Source organism: Eurypyga helias, unplaced genomic scaffold (genome assembly GCF_000690775.1).
Source record: "Eurypyga helias isolate BGI_N326 unplaced genomic scaffold, ASM69077v1 scaffold16507, whole genome shotgun sequence".
NCBI classification, from domain to species: domain Eukaryota; kingdom Metazoa; phylum Chordata; class Aves; order Eurypygiformes; family Eurypygidae; genus Eurypyga; species Eurypyga helias.
In genome coordinates this window covers 20,780-36,464 of record NW_010263813.1, presented here as the reverse complement: position 1 = coordinate 36,464, position 15,685 = coordinate 20,780, and the positions used below count along the sequence as shown (strand labels likewise).

General features: G+C 37.5%; 1 protein-coding gene across 1 annotated transcript; it reads left to right on the top strand.

The window, feature by feature from the left end:
- The first annotated feature begins 512 nt into the window (after positions 1 to 512).
- On the top strand, positions 513 to 12,570 carry DECR1 (2,4-dienoyl CoA reductase 1, mitochondrial). The gene is made up of 9 exons (XM_010156198.1): positions 513 to 754; positions 1,775 to 1,832; positions 1,982 to 2,068; positions 4,756 to 4,903; positions 8,202 to 8,301; positions 9,608 to 9,680; positions 11,762 to 11,908; positions 12,202 to 12,264; positions 12,378 to 12,570. Exons 1-9 carry the CDS (start codon positions 513 to 515, stop codon positions 12,435 to 12,437), a joined length of 978 nt encoding a protein of 325 aa, XP_010154500.1. The 3' UTR covers positions 12,438 to 12,570.
- Positions 12,571 to 15,685: the final 3,115 nt, after the last annotated feature.

The window sequence follows — 15,685 nt, the reverse complement described above, 5'->3', positions numbered from 1 at the left end:
AGATCTCTTGGAGTTTGATTCTACCCCATTCTCCAGCAGACTGTTTCGTTGACTACAGTAGTAAAGTATCAAAGCCTCAAAGCTACTACTGAAGCTTTTGAGTTTGTAAATATATACACACATAATCTCAAAATCTCATGGACTTGTTAGGGCCAAACTCCTTTTGCATAAAGTACAGTACGTACATGAATCTGAAACCCAAATCCTGCTGGGGGTCTCTAATTAGTTGGTAATGGTTTTCCACACACTGTAGTGAAAGTGACACACATAAGAATAACTAACTTTCAAAATAACAAAAATGATTAAAACATTTTTTTTTCAGTAGTTCTTCAGTTGGAATGGAATGTCTAACACTAGCTCAGGTGCTTTTCCTAGCATTTATGTGAAAGTCCGTGTGTTTTAGTATAATACAATCTAATCAGTCTTACATTCAGTTCATAATAAGGCTGTTACGGTTGTACCTCCACTGTCATAGGAAAATCTGATCTTGTGTAACATGGCTGTAAACAGAAATGGGAAGAAAAGCTAAGTCTCCGCTTTTTCTCTTCCAGTTTTTCAGCTGTGGGTCAAATGTACTGCATCAAGACAGCAGTGCACCGCAAGCTGCATTCTTCCCACCTCTCCAAAAAGTGATGTTGCCACCAAATGCCTTTCAAGGGAAAGTGGCCTTCATAACTGGTGGAGGTACTGGGATTGGCAAAGGGATGACAACAGCTTTGTCCAGTTTAGGTGCCAAGTGTGTCATAGCAAGCCGGTAAGTATTAATGAAGATGTTTTAGACCTTTCATTTAGTACTGAATGCTGAATGGATCAGTTTTCTTCTTCATAATGGATCTTGCTTTCTTCTTAAACTGGTTAAATTTATTCTATTCACTCTATTTCAGTACACTTTTAAATTATAATGTCATATTGTAAATACCAAAAACCTGCAGATCCATCTACAAATGGATCTAGTATCTACATCTGGATCTACATCTACTAGCTAGCAGTAGGAAGAAATAAAATAAATGCGTTTCCATGAAATGCAACATCCAAATAAATAACCCAGAATGTAAGACCTAAATTCAGCTAAAGCCTAAAAGAGAACAAAAAATTGAAATGGGTATTATTAAACATTTTGAATGTATTATTGAAGGTGTTCTGGATACAGATTTGAATTACAATAAAGAGTTAAAATAATTTCTCTTGATTCTTACGACTTTAAAAACAAGCCTGATCTTCCCTTGATGAAGGTGATCTTTTTACAGTTCTCTGAAGTAGCACTACAGTAAAGATTAGAAAAACAATCTAATTTTTAATCAAAACAAACAAGTGTTGTGACATGTGTCCAAACAATGGTTTAGATATTTTTATACTACAATATATTTATATTTAGTTTAATACTAAGTAGATTTATAATTAGTTTAATACTATAGTATTAGTAGAGTAGTAGCTAAAGCTAAGTTTATGATTATGTACTCAGAATGAAAATACTTTTTTCTAGCTTATCACGTTTGATTAGCTTAAGGTAGTCTCTTGCTGTAGTCACTTCTGAGTTATTTTGAAGTAGCAATAACCAGAAATCACTTAGTTTTAAAGCTTTCTTTCAGAAAGCTAGTCAGTCAACATAGTTTTTATCTTAAAGCTCAATTTTCATGAAAATCAGCAACACACACGTGCACACATACATATTATGGGTTTTAGCTCATACTCGCTCAGAAAAAATCATCAGATTTTATTAATCTGAATTGTAATTGCATTTAATTGAAATTTAGTGATGTATATTTATTTCTAGGAAGCTCGATGTTTTGAAAGGAGCAGCAGAAGAAATTTCTTCTAAAACAGGGAATAAGGTAATTTTTTTCAGAATTGCAAATATGTTTGTTATTGTACTTGAAATAATTATAGGAATTTTATGCATTTATGTTGTTCTGTGGGCTCATTTAATCTATGAGTGATAAGAGTCTTGAAGTCTTATGACTGCCTTTCCATTATTATATAGGTTCATGCCGTCCAGTGTGATGTGAGAGATCCAGTTTCTGTTAAGAATGCCGTTGCTGAAATAATTCAAGTGGCAGGACATCCTGATGTAAGTGTTAAAGGAAAGAACTTCAGTCTTCATTACTGAAAATACTCTATGTAGTAGGTATGAAGAAAATGACTACTATTGAAAGTTAATGGAATCTAAAGAGACACTAGACAAGAAGTGGCAGTACTTTAGGATAAAGCTAACATTCACAGTTGGACTGGTTACTCTATTCCTGTAGTTCTTAAAATACTTAGTGGCTAAATAGACAAAACGTTGTTGTCCTTACTCTAAGGACTAACATTTTCTTTGTAAACAGTGGGACAATTATGGTGGGATTCTTTGAATTAATTAAGTGAACAGAATAGGGCCCTTAAATCCTCCTGAAAAAGTGACTTTCCTGTGTTGGCACTGAATTACACCTGTTGCTTATTAGCAGAATGTCTCACAAATTACTAGAAATTGAAGTAATCATAAACATCTTTTTTGGTCCTTGGTTAGCTTATTAAAATACACAAAGAACATTTCAACTTGAAGGCTAAGTTCTTAGAAAATCAAGGAAGAAATCCTCAGTCAAGCTAAGCATCTGTTTTTAATAGTTTGGCACAAAACAAAGCTCTTTACATCAGACTGTTGTTTTGGGAACGCTGGTCTGGTGGAGTCTGGGCAGTGGTAGGCACCAAGTTCTGGTTTGATGGTGAGAGAAACAACTCAGGTTCTGCTAGCTGATGGGAAGCATGATGAGGATATTAACATCTATGTAAAGGATAGTCAGTGAGATTTGTAACTTTTTACTATAGATTTAAAATTGTTGTATGTGTATTGTAGACACTTGCATTCACCAGTAGCTTCCTACAGTCATGGAAGAGAATGTACTGCATTATAAAAGTAGTAAGAAGTGGAGAAACTACTTCTCACAGCTGTGTGCTGTAACAGTGCTATAAAACGAGGCAGCTCACTGTCCTGATTTGTAGACACGATGCTCTGGATATTATTTTGACTAGTAGGTTTAGATTAGATGTCAGGAAGAAATTCTTCACAGAGAGGGTGGTGAGGCACTGGAACAGGTTGCCCAGAGATGTTGTGGATGCCCCATCCCTGGATGTCTTCAAGGCCAGGCTGGATGTGGCTTTGAGCAACCTGGTCTAGTGGAAGGTGTCCCTGCCCATGGCAGGGGGGTTGGAACTAGATGATCTTTAAGGTCCCTTCCAACCCCAACCATTCTATGATTCTATGATAGTGGTTACTGCAGTTTTTGGCCAAAGCACATCATCATCTCCAAGTTTTAAGTGTGTGCAGAGGGGAAGGAGACTTCTTATTATACATTACATTTTTAATACATTAACAATTTTCTGAAAAAATACTTTCCGTTACTTGTTCCTTACAAGTATTTCCTTTCTCTTTAATTTCACATATTCTGTGTGTTTTAGAGAGACCGCAGAGTAAACTGAATATTCAGTTCTTTTTGTCTGGTTTTCTCTTAGTGACAGACATGACGTGTATGTCTGAATACTGCAAGCTTGGGTATCGCTGCCACTGTGCATGTGAGGTGAGATCTCAGTGACAGGAGTTAATGGCAGTGTTGTATTCCTTCTAGCTTTTTCTTCATTCCATCCCCAAGACTGACACTCGCAATTAGCAAGCAACCATTCTTTTGTCATGTGGATTGTTTTGGCAGTCGTATATATATATACATACAGCAAAGATTGTATAATGCAGTCCTTAGTTCACTAGTTTTGTTAATGTATCTTTCCTGTATTTATTCAGTATCTTGAGGTGTTTGGATTTTTTTTTTTTTATTTCACACTGTAGGGAGACCTTTAAACTGTATTTGCCATCTATATGTATAATTTAATGTCTGTTGTATTTTATTTGTTTTATATTCATGCAGTATGTGCTGTGCTGTGTTTTGTTTGAAAATTCTGATGTCCTAATTTAGCCCAGAAGTTCTTCAGGACAAAGACTTGTTTTATGTGCAAACCTGCATGAAGCTAGGTGCCAATCCAGAAGTAATGCGCCGTTTTATTGCTTCAGCACATTATGTTATTATTAAATACACAAGATTTGGCTACATAAGTTTTGGTTAAAAAACTGCTTGTGTGATGCTTGGTCCCCTTAAAAAAATATATCTAACTTGCTAGTTTGAAGGGCTAAACAGGTGATACGTCGACAGTATCCTCTGCCTAATTACTGTTTGTAGAAAGGCAACAAGTGGTGAATCTAAGTCTCTTTGAAGGTTTTGTGGTAGTTGCTTACAGTGCACTAAATCATAATATTCTCTTTGTCATGAGTGGCTAGACTTCCTGTTATGCAACATTCAGCTAATCCCAACCTCAGTTATCAGGTTACCTCAACTTCTTTTGCTTTTATTCCCATTCATCCATTACGTTAAATATGATATGTGACCTTGGAACTTATTGGGTATAAACTTTTTTGTAAGGATGTACTTGAGACCCTATGGAATATAGCACCTTAAGTCACCCCCTACACTCTACATTTCCTCAATACTAGAGTGGTAACTGCAGCAGTTTGGAAATACAGTTCATTTTGAGTTGCTGATGCGTGTCTATGCTGCAGTTGTTAAAATTTCTGATGGATTTCTTTCCCTCTTCCCTGCCCCTCCACCCAGTTTAATGATATTTTTACTTTTCTCCTTGGAAACACTAAGAAGTTCCTTGTAAATTCTTTGCTTTTTTTCTCAGGAAGAGTTATTTTTAGTTAACTCTTAGGTTTTCCTTCATGTGTTTCAGGTTGTGATAAACAACGCAGCTGGAAACTTTATTTCCCCTTCTGAACGACTTTCTGCTAATGCATGGAAAACAATAACTGATATTGTGCTTAATGGTACTGCTTTTGTAACTCTGGAAATCGGAAAGGAGCTCATTAAAGTACAAAAAGGTACCTTAAGATAAATGGTAACTAAGCATTGTGACATAATATTAGTACTTGCTTTCTTTGCCTTACTATTATTGTAGCCAGTTTTGAGAGTTTGAAAAGAAACACAGTTTTTAGCATTCTGCATAATTTTTAGAATGAAACTTAATTTTGAGTAAAGCTGTACTTAAATATCACCAGTAGAACTGGGTAGCAAGTACTTGAATTTACCTTAAAATTGGACCCAAAGGCCATGAGGTTGAATATAAGAATGTGATTGCAGAGTTTGCACTAGTACGTAAAATTAAGGTTTTGTTTAAAACATACCCTGTTACTTATTTTGAGACTTCTGTATCTATGTTGGTTTCACGGAGTAACTGAATGTGTGGCATTTATTTAAATGGACAGCAAGTCAGGGTATCGCTTTGAATTTTCCTCCTACACTTTAAATAAGTAAGACTCACAGCTGTGGCATTTGACTAACAGCACTAAAGAACATTACCTTTGAGATCATTTGAGAAAGAAATTAAAAATTGAAATCAGCACTAGGTTTTATTTTCCCAGGTGTAATTCTTAGTTGTAGACTACCTAGGAGTTTAATCCAATATTTTGGCTTTACCTTAAAAATATGATAGTTCTCTGGTATACTCTTTAGCCAAATATTTACTTAAACAGATTATTGTCTTTAAGGGAAACATAATGTACGCCTTTCTGTGTTATATTATAGATTGTATACGAAGAGCTACTTTCATTTTGCATTATCTGCTAGCTATGAACTGAAAAACACAGAGTGTATTTATTAATCAGAATAGTATCATCTCAAATAGCATTTGAACAGTGAGGTATGTTACGGTTTTCCATGCGCCCTCGCTTCTGCATCCTTTTTTCTAGGTATGGCCATTGTGTTGTATTTGCACTGCATTCCTGAATTAGTTGAATTTCTTCAAAATTCCTCTCCAAAAATTACTCAGTGGGTTTAAATTATTGAATGATAACAGTGTAAAGTTAATATTGTTTCAGTAAGGCTGTAACGGTTTTGGTCAGTTGACAAGGTATTTCCCACGTGCATTTCAGCAGCACATGAAAAACGCATTTCCACCATTCTGGTTCTGATATCCCCACATTAAAACTTATCCTTCTCAACTCTGACACTGTCATTGTAGCTAACTACTGTAATAATTTGCTTTATGGCCTTCCAGTTGCATGCAGTAACGTGAAATATGGCTTTAAAAACACCTCTGTCTCCGCTGCCGTTGAATGAAAAACTACCTTCCTTGCCTTTCACCTTCAAATTTGGCAAAATCCAAGTGTCATTCACCTTTGTGTTGTCTCTTTCTTTCAATTCTAAGCTTCCAAAACCTGTCAATTTCTTTTGCTCTTGCTTGCATGTGGTATTTATAGGGAATTCTGTCTGTATGTAAGACTTTTTATTTCCGGCTTTAAGACATATTTTTGCAAGGAAATCAAGTGCACCCATTTACCCTCTCATTCTCCACCTTCATCTTCTTTTCACTTGCTTGGTTTTTTAAGTTTGAGCAGAGACCTTAGTTTCTAAAGTGGTGGAGATGCTACCTAAAGCAAATATTTTGGAACAGTCTGTGAGGATCATAGAATCACAGAAAGGTTTGGGTTGGAAGGGACCTTAAAGATCATCTAGTTCCACCCCCCCTGCCATGGGCAGGGGCACCTTGCACTGGGGCAGGTTGCTCAAAGCCTCATCCAGCCTGGCCTTGAACACTTCCAGGGATCGGGCATCCACAGCTTCTCTGGGCAACCTGTGCCAGTGCCTCACCACCCTCTCTGTGAACAACTTCTTCCTGATACCTAATCTAACTTTACCGTCTTTGAATTTAAGCCCGTTTCCCCTTGTCCTGTCACTACAGGCCCTTGTAACAAGTCCCCTTCCAGCTTCCTTGTAGGCCCCTTCAGGTACCGGATGCTGTACATCTGACAGTTACTAGAATACTGGCACATCCTTGGAAGTCTGCAGTGTGACCTATGTTAAACCTAATTTAGTATATAAGAAAAGTTCTCTTCTTTTAGACTCTTAAGTTTATACTGGTATTTAAAAGGAGTTTGTAATCTGTTAGTGTGCTGTTTATGTCCTAAAGTTGTACAAAATGAGTTAATTGGTTAGATAGTGGCTATTTGATGAAGAGAGGCTTTAGAACTAAAAATTATGTGTGTACGGAAGTGTGCTTTAAACTTGAGCTGTAAATTTATCATTCTTGCTTCTGTGTTAGGTTTGTCCTACTCCCCTCTATTTAACCTGTATTTTAAAAATTCTGTCGTTTCATTCTGCAAAATGTATCGTTAACTTACCAACTCTAGATAACTTCAGAGTTGTTCTGTGTCTTTGCCTCTGATTTTTCCTTTGTAAGTCTCTCACTGTAGACAACTTTTTTTATAAATAGGGTCCATGATTTCTGGATATCTGCTGTCATTTCTGTCAGTGCTTGTTTATGATTCTCTTAAGTTTTTCTTGTGTAACATGATTGTTATTTTTTTAACTGAGTCTCTACCTCATTGTCACATACATTCTATCAGTAACATATTATGTTTTAGAAATATCCCTTGGGTAGCTATTCTAATTAAATTATTTTTAAAGTACAGTAAGTAGAACAGTTATTTTGGTTACTGTGGCGTAAGGAGTGGTGTTGTCGCATGTCCTCCATTTCCCAGTTCGTTCATGCTAGTCATCAATAAGACAATTAGAATTTGCAGGCTTCTATAAAAGAAAGATTAAATAAACAGTTGCCGTTTTCATTCTTTCCCCATAATGCTTTTGCTAAGTCTGTTGTAAAGCAGAACATGTAAAAGAAAGCAGTCTTTTTGTAATACAGTTTTTTGTGATGATAATGTGGAAGAAGTTACGCAGGTTAACTTTGTGGTAAGTGCTTCTGCAGAAAAAGCTTCTGAAAATTTTTTTTTAAAAGAACTTTTTTTTTTTTTACATAAACTTTAGCTGTAAACTGTCATTTTAAGATTATGCCAAACCTAATTGTTGAGGCTGGTTTATTTTTTAATTATTATTTATTATTCTCAGCCAGGAATTGATAAAACTAGAGCAAATGATGAAACTAGAGGAAATTACCTGGTTAGTGGCTACTAGGCTATGGAAGCTTCTAAAGCAAAGCTTGCAAGACTAGGTTTTTAAAGTATGTTTTTGCAACCCAGAGTGAAATAGCACCCCTGACACTTGAGCTGCAAATTTCTGTGCCGCTGAAGTTGCTTTTTACCTTAAGTTCAGAGTTTGATCTTCATGGATTTTTTTGTTTGGTTGGTGTGGGAGTTTTTAAAAAAATGTTTTTGCAACTTCCAGGAGCAGCATTCCTTGCTATTACAACAATTTATGCAGAGAGTGGTTCAGGATTTGTGTTGCCGAGTGCCTCTGCCAAAGCTGGTGTAGAAGCAATGAGCAAGTGAGTAATACAGCAAAATGTGTGTTCTGCTTTGCACATTCTTGAGGCAGGGGAGTTGGTCTATAAATATAGAGGTAGTTGGTATAGTCCTCCTGTTCCATTGTATCATAAGAGAACCTTCCAGCCTCCACTATCCTAGCAGGAAAATGCTATGCTGATAGCTTCTTACAGAAATATTAACTGCTACTGTTGTGATGATTTTTATCACAAGGACAAGATAAGGTCAATTGAAACTAATTCATTTGGCAACAGTGAGTTCTAAAGTTTCAGTTAGAGTTTCAATAGTCAGATTCTCTTGCATTCTCATAGGTGAACCAGCACTTAAAGACAGTTATTAGGGGAACTGTTTGAGGTCTATAGTGCTTTCCACTTTCTTTACTCTCAGGAAAAGATAGGCTTGTATCTGGGTAGAGTATACTGTTGCTTCACCTATCTAGTTTCATAAAGAAATGTGTTTCCTATTGCTATTTTAAATTAAGGTTTATGGTTATACTTAATTCAGAACAGTATCATGTGACATACCCATGTTACTCAGCAAACAAAAGGATTTCTGTCGTTAGTAACTGTAGGGCAGTCCTTCATAGCAAATAGGTCCTTTGCACTTCGGCAGAAGGATTTGAATAGTTTGGCAACCTTTTATTAACCAGAATTCTTTATACAGAAATAGAAAGAGGGAATGAGTGATGGTCTTGATGTCTGTTCTATAGAGCTGTAACGGAAGTGTGTACTTTTCAGAGACTTTATTACCCAGCTAATTCATTCACCGTAGTAGGTGATCTATCTGAAGTGCTGCTTATGCAGAGAAAGTGTTGCCTTCAAGCAGAATTAGTTTACTGGTCCAGTTTAGAATGTAACCTCTGGTTTGTGTTATTTCAAAACATCTAAGTTGAAAATGTTAGAAACGTATACTTATGGGATAGTCTAAATTACCAGAGAAAGATGGTGGCCTGGCAGTTGTCTGTCAAGGAGTCTAGGTGCCACAGTTATCTGGATGATTGGCGAGGGAGAAATAATCGCTCTGTAATGTTCCATTGTCTGTGATGCATCTACTGCATGAATATTTCTCTGTTTGTGAATGTGGGGTTTTGGGCTTTTTCTTTGAAATGTTAAGAACAAAAAAAAAAAAAACCCACCCCCAAAAAAACCCCAAAACCCCAAAAACCAAACCATCTTAAGTAGAAATGTCTGTTTCAGGAAAATTCTAGTATTTACACATTTGATTCAGTTTTGTGGGTGTTTTTTTCTGAATAGGATTATTAAAATACTGTGTTTAAAATATTGATGCATTCTGTTACTGAATTTTTAGGTCTCTTGCGGCTGAATGGGGTAAATATGGCATGAGATTCAATGTGATTCAACCAGGTCCAATAAAAACAAAGGTACATAGCATGAAGTGAAACACAGCCTTGAATATGCTTTGCAGTACAGACTTAACTTTAAGATAGTCTAATCTTTTCTGTTAACTGTTAAGTTCAGGTATGACTGTTAGTCAAGACTGTGCTGGAATATTGAACACACTACCTCTCAGTAATTCTTTCGTAAAATAGAACTTCTTGAACTTCTGTAACCTGCCACTGCCCCTTTTACTGCACTAACATTAATGAAAACTTTTTTTAGTGGTTTGAAGAAGAAATGATAGATCAAAATATTTGATGTTGTTTCTTATCAACTGTACATACCTAGTTTGTCAGGTGAATTCTTACACTTGGTGGAGAAAAAGTGTCCATTTCTGCCTGAACGCCTAATTTTTATAACATCTCATAAATTACGAAATTTCAGAATCTCTTTTAGATGTATGAGAGCAAAATCTCACTAGTTTTGTTGAAAATCGTGAAACTAGGAAAACTTTTAAGTGGGCAAGGACACGTGAAGCTTTGATATGAATGAAGAGGACTGGAGGGTTTGAAGGAAGTTATCCAGACCAGCTGGAACGGGAAATAAAAACCAGCCCTTCAGGAGAGTCTGTTTGACACTGAATCAGAATATTAGTTACAAGCAGTAACAGCTCATACTGGTATTACTACTGCCTGTGAAATGTTTCCTCATCAGTATTAGATGCTGCAGTGGACAGCTCAGTTTTACCTTTTTGGCTGTAAAGAAAGGTAAGTGTCAGTGTCAGCAGGGTTATGAGAATGTTGAAACAACATTATCTGCTGGCCCTAAGGCCTTTTATCTGGTGGATTTTTAGGCAAGAGTAGAAGAAAAACGTTTAATGACATTTCTTCTTTATGTCTCTAGCCTAGGGCAACCTGTGGCTGAGGCAGTTTGATAGAGTTGATACCTCTTCATGTTGCAATCATCTTGATGGATTGTTTTTCTTCTATTAGTTTGTCCTGTTCCTTTTTTGGATCCATATGAATTTTTGGCATCCCCTATGTCATATGACAAGATCACTTTGATGTATAGACTATCACAATTTTTGGCAAGTTAACTGCTTTAAATGTCAACATTGCTACCTTCGGTTAATGTTTCTGATTTAAACTAATAGTGTATATCCCACTTGAGATACTGTGTGTTCCTAATGAAGAACTACATCTGTCATGTTGGTTCCAAGTTAACATTTCCCTGGAAGCATAAAAAGGCAGACTGGCTTTACTTGAAAAAGTGTATTGCAAAATGGAAACTTTTGCCTTAGGGTCTACATCCATGTCTTTAAAAAAACACTGTTGTAAGCCATCATAAGAAAAGGAAAAAGTGTACAAAATCAATACATTTCACCTTATAAACTGGCATTTAAGAATATGACAGTAGGAGGCTTAAATGGTGTGAGTGCAACCATGATTACTTAAATTATATTGTGCTTTAGCTCTCATAACTTCAGTAACTTAATGTAAATGTTACTAACACATTTCTGGTTTTGCCCAAGGAAGATATTTCCTTGTGGAGGAGCCAGGGAGGACAAAACCCCACTTCTGTTTCCCATGCCATTCTAAGCTATTCAAATACTAAAACTTCCAGTGGCTTAATGGAGTTCTAGCCATTGATGCAATTTAACCAAACTTGATTTTTAAAATTTTTTTCCCTTTAATTTTCAGATTTACTTATGCTGTGTCATGTATAATTTTTATGCCACTTTCCTGCTCTTCTCTCCTTGTTCCTCTGCCCTGTCCATACTGCAGTTTTGAGTTTTGCTTAATTCCTCAAGTGTTTATCAAGGGTGTTTAGGAAACAAAGCCCCTTTTGCTTTTCATTAATAGATGTTGGGTGACGATGCAAAACATGTTTAATTCCAGCTTATCCCCCTCAGCAGAGGCATATCAGTGCAACAGGGATAAATTCTGTTTTCTATGTCCTACTGTCGTCTTTTTCATCCTTCTGACAAAGATGGGGTAGATGGTTTGCTCACAGATGTTAACTTGCATGTTGTTTATGCAGAATGAAGTCTCTGCTGGATTTTAATTTATGATATAGTGATAACATTTTTTTTTTTTCCCAAAAAAATGTTTCTGTTAATTCTCAGGGTGCTTTCAGCCGCCTTGACCCAACAGGCACATTTGAGAAGAAATTTTTTGAGAGGATTCCCTGTGGCCGTCTGGGAACTGTAGAGGAAATTGCAAATCTTGCTGCCTACTTGTGCAGTGACTACGCAAGCTGGGTTAATGGAGCAGTAAGTTTTAGCTGTTTTTTTTTTATACAGTGAACCTGATTATGGGCTGAGTTTTGCTGGTATTTTTTAAAGCCCTGGTTTCAGAAATGAAACAAAACCTGTTACTTTCAAATTTTTTACAAGGATTATTACCCTTTTAATTGTAACACATAGCAGTTAGTAATTTTAAAAATGACTGAAATATGTTATTTTGAACATGGGAGTTTTTGATCCAGATTACTTCCACAGTTCATAACAAGACAATGCTACAGAAAACCCACTATCATTAAATACACTGCTTATGCTTTTTCTAGGTTATTAGAATGGATGGTGGAGAATATGTTTCAATGGCAGGAGAATTCAATGATTTGAAGAAGGTATTAAATTCCTTGCTTGCTATTTTACATTCGAACAAATACTTGGGTATTTGTATTGTAATAAGTGTAATTATTATGTTGAATTCCAATAAAACGCTCCTTTCTTTTATTAGGTTACCAAAGCGGAGTGGGATATGATGGAAGCAATGATTAGAAAAACAAAAGGCTCTTAAAGTACCTACCTGTATGGTGCAGATTTTTGGAAATGAACCACTACTTTTTCATGAATACTTAGAAATAACCAATTGAGAAGTAGCCCTCAAAATCTTTTCTATGCTGATTTCAATAAAATATTTTGAAATTGTCATATTTTGAATATAGCATATGTATTTTTCTCATCTACAGTCTAATCTGTTGTCTTACATAGCCATGCCATGGTCTACAATGAGCTTTGTTTTTTTCAGTATTCCGGAGGATTTTTGCTGTTTCTCAGATATATGTCACTTAATATGGTAATGCCAGTACCATTTCAGGACTATCGTCAGAGAATATAATTGTTTATCTGAGGAAAAACTAAGAAATTAAGTCCTAATCTTCACACTTCAGTAATACATCCTAAACCTGCAAATAACAAAGCTTCAGGTTATCACCAGGACTACATAAGCTGAGATAGGATGTAACTCCTGTGGTTACCTAGAAAATCTTGAAATATGTAACCATCTTGGTCTCATCCTTTGCTGACATTTTCAGTCTCTTAATTATCTCACGCTGAACTTTAAAAATGGCATTTAAGGCCTAGCAATGCCATTCTAAGGAGCTCGCCCTTTGTCATGATTAAGTTGATGTTCTTGAAAATGAGAAACTAAAAATCATTTGCTGTTAATGTGTGTGTGACTAGGGTGTCTCTCCATAAAAAATGGTTTACTTAAGACTAGTAAAGGACATCAGTAAATCAGGACTGAAAGCTTTGAAATCTTATTGGTTGAGATTTATAGAAACCCCTAAGTTTCACTTGCATTCACAGACTGGTACTGCGGAAGCTTTAGGATGGCTTTACCTCTGACTGTAGTCAGTTTATCCATCCCAAATATGCAGGTGATTAAAAAAAATAATAACAGTGCTTATTGCTGCCCCTCTTCTAGTTATTATTACATTGTCCGGATTTGAGGGTTGCCAGTTGTTTGTCCCTCCTGCTTCAAACAATGGATGGAATTAACAGGCTTTGTTAGGTTTGCATGGCAAGGTTTTGGTAGCAGGAGGTCTACAGGGGTGGCTTCTGTAAGAAGCTGCTGGAAGCCCCCCAGTGTCTGACAGACCCAATGCCAGCCAGCTCCAAGACGGACCCTGCCAAATCCCGGCCAGCTCCAAGACGGACCCGCTGCTGGCCAAGGCAGAGTCCGTGAGCAACAGTGGTAGTGCCTCTGGGATAACGTGTTTAAGATGGGGATAAAAAACTCTGCAAGTGCAGTTGAAAAGAAAACTGAGTATATGTGAGACAACCAACTCTGCAGACACCAAGGTCAGTGGAGAAGGTAGGGGAGGAGGTGTTCCAGGCCTGGAGCAGAGATTCCCCGGCAGCCCGTAGTGCAGACCATTACAGCCGGCTCCGCCCCTGCAGCCATGGAGGGTCACGGGGGAGCATGCTGAAGGCTGGCACCCCGAGGGAGGGACCCACGCTGGAGCAGTTCATGAAGACCTGCAGCCCATGGGAAGGACTCGTGTTGGAGAAGTTCGTGTAGGACTGTGTCCTGTGGGAGGGACCCCACGCTGGAGCAGGGGCAGAGTGTGAGGAGTCTTCCGCTTGAAGAGGATGGAGCGGCAGAGACAAAGTGTGATGGACTGACCACAACCCCCATTCCCTGTCCCCCTGCACTGCTGGGGGGGAGGAGGTAGAGAAACTCGGAGGAAAGCTGAGCCTGGGAAGAAGGGACGGGCGGGGGTCAGGTATTTTAAGATTTGGTTTTATTTCTCATTATCCTACCCTGCTTTGATTAGTAGTAAGTTAATTTTCCCTGAGTTGAGTCTGTTTTGCCCATGTCAGTAACTGGTGAGTGATCTCTGCCTGCCCTTGTCTTGACCCACGAGCTTTTCCTCATATTTTCTCTCCCCTGCCCAGCTGAGGAGGGGGAGGGATAGAGCAGCTTGGTGGGCACCTGGCCTCCAGCCAGGGTCAACCCACCACACAACCCACTCTCTTCCACAGCAAAAAGCAGTGGGTTCCTATGCAAAAGTGCTTAAATAATTTCAGCTGCTTTCACAGCTTAACATGCATACTGGTCCTTGACCTGAAATTAAAAAATGACAAGGTCTTTGTCTTTCCTTCATAGCTTTACTCATCAGAGAAATTCAGGCCAACGTTGTGTCTAGGAGAAACGCACTTTAATTCGTAACGAACGTTTCAGGGACTGAAGCTCTTTTCTGAACCAGTAACTTCCAGTAACCTTTCTGAGTTACTGGAACATGTCCTTTAAGGGTGGGGTTTTTTGCTTTATTTGGTGAAGTCAGAACACTGAAGGCAGGCCTGTTAAAGCCTGTCTTGTAAATAGATACTGGGTATTTATTCAATAACAGAAAATTTATTGCTTGCATTAACAGAATTACCTGTTTACTGTCCATAGCTAAATGAATTAATTGTAAAGTGACAACAAAACATTTTTAAAGCATGTGTTACTCAGTGATGCAACCAGAAAGTGCACTTTAAATGTTCATGAGGATGTGTAATAGGAATAGAGTCTGGTTTATCTTACTGTACCACTGACATCCATTTCAGACTCTGCAAGTTAGTTGCTTTTAGATCCTGAACATTCTGTCTTGACAAGATGTATACAATATGTTGATGCAGGTTTTAGAAATGGCATATAATGTTTTAGGGAGTTACATGTTACTGCAGAGTTTATAAAATATTTCCCATTACATAGACTTAGTCAAGTGAAAAACCTTAACTTTGATCTGGCCATTCCCTTCTGCAGGAGAATGGAATAGTCTGGCTTGGATTATTTCCTTTATTAAAAGAGTTGTTAGTCTTGTTAAGGACAGGAGAGGAGCATCATTGCTACAAAGAGATGAATCTTCAATGTCTTAAGGTTATGTTTTACCTAAATACAATCTAATTGTTGGTTACCAAAGTAGCAGCATATGACATCTGACTAAGAAAAGGACAAGAGAAAGTAGCTTTTTAGTGACTACCTAACCCAGGCAATGTCTGGCTTGGCTTGGAGTTACCAAAAGAACCTGTTCCTAAATGCCCATGGGGATGAGACTGTCCTTAAAGAGGCATAAAACATCCCTAGAGATGCCCAGTTCATAAAGCACGCTCTGCAGTTCTATACTGCGCAGACTGACATAAAGCATGGTCCTTGCCGTTCATTTATTCAAAACGCAGCAAAAATGAGTGTAGATGGTACCCCCATTCTACACGCTGTCGTATGTTGAGGTATTTGCTCTGGGAGTGTTGCATTCCTGACCCAACTTTGGCTTGGCT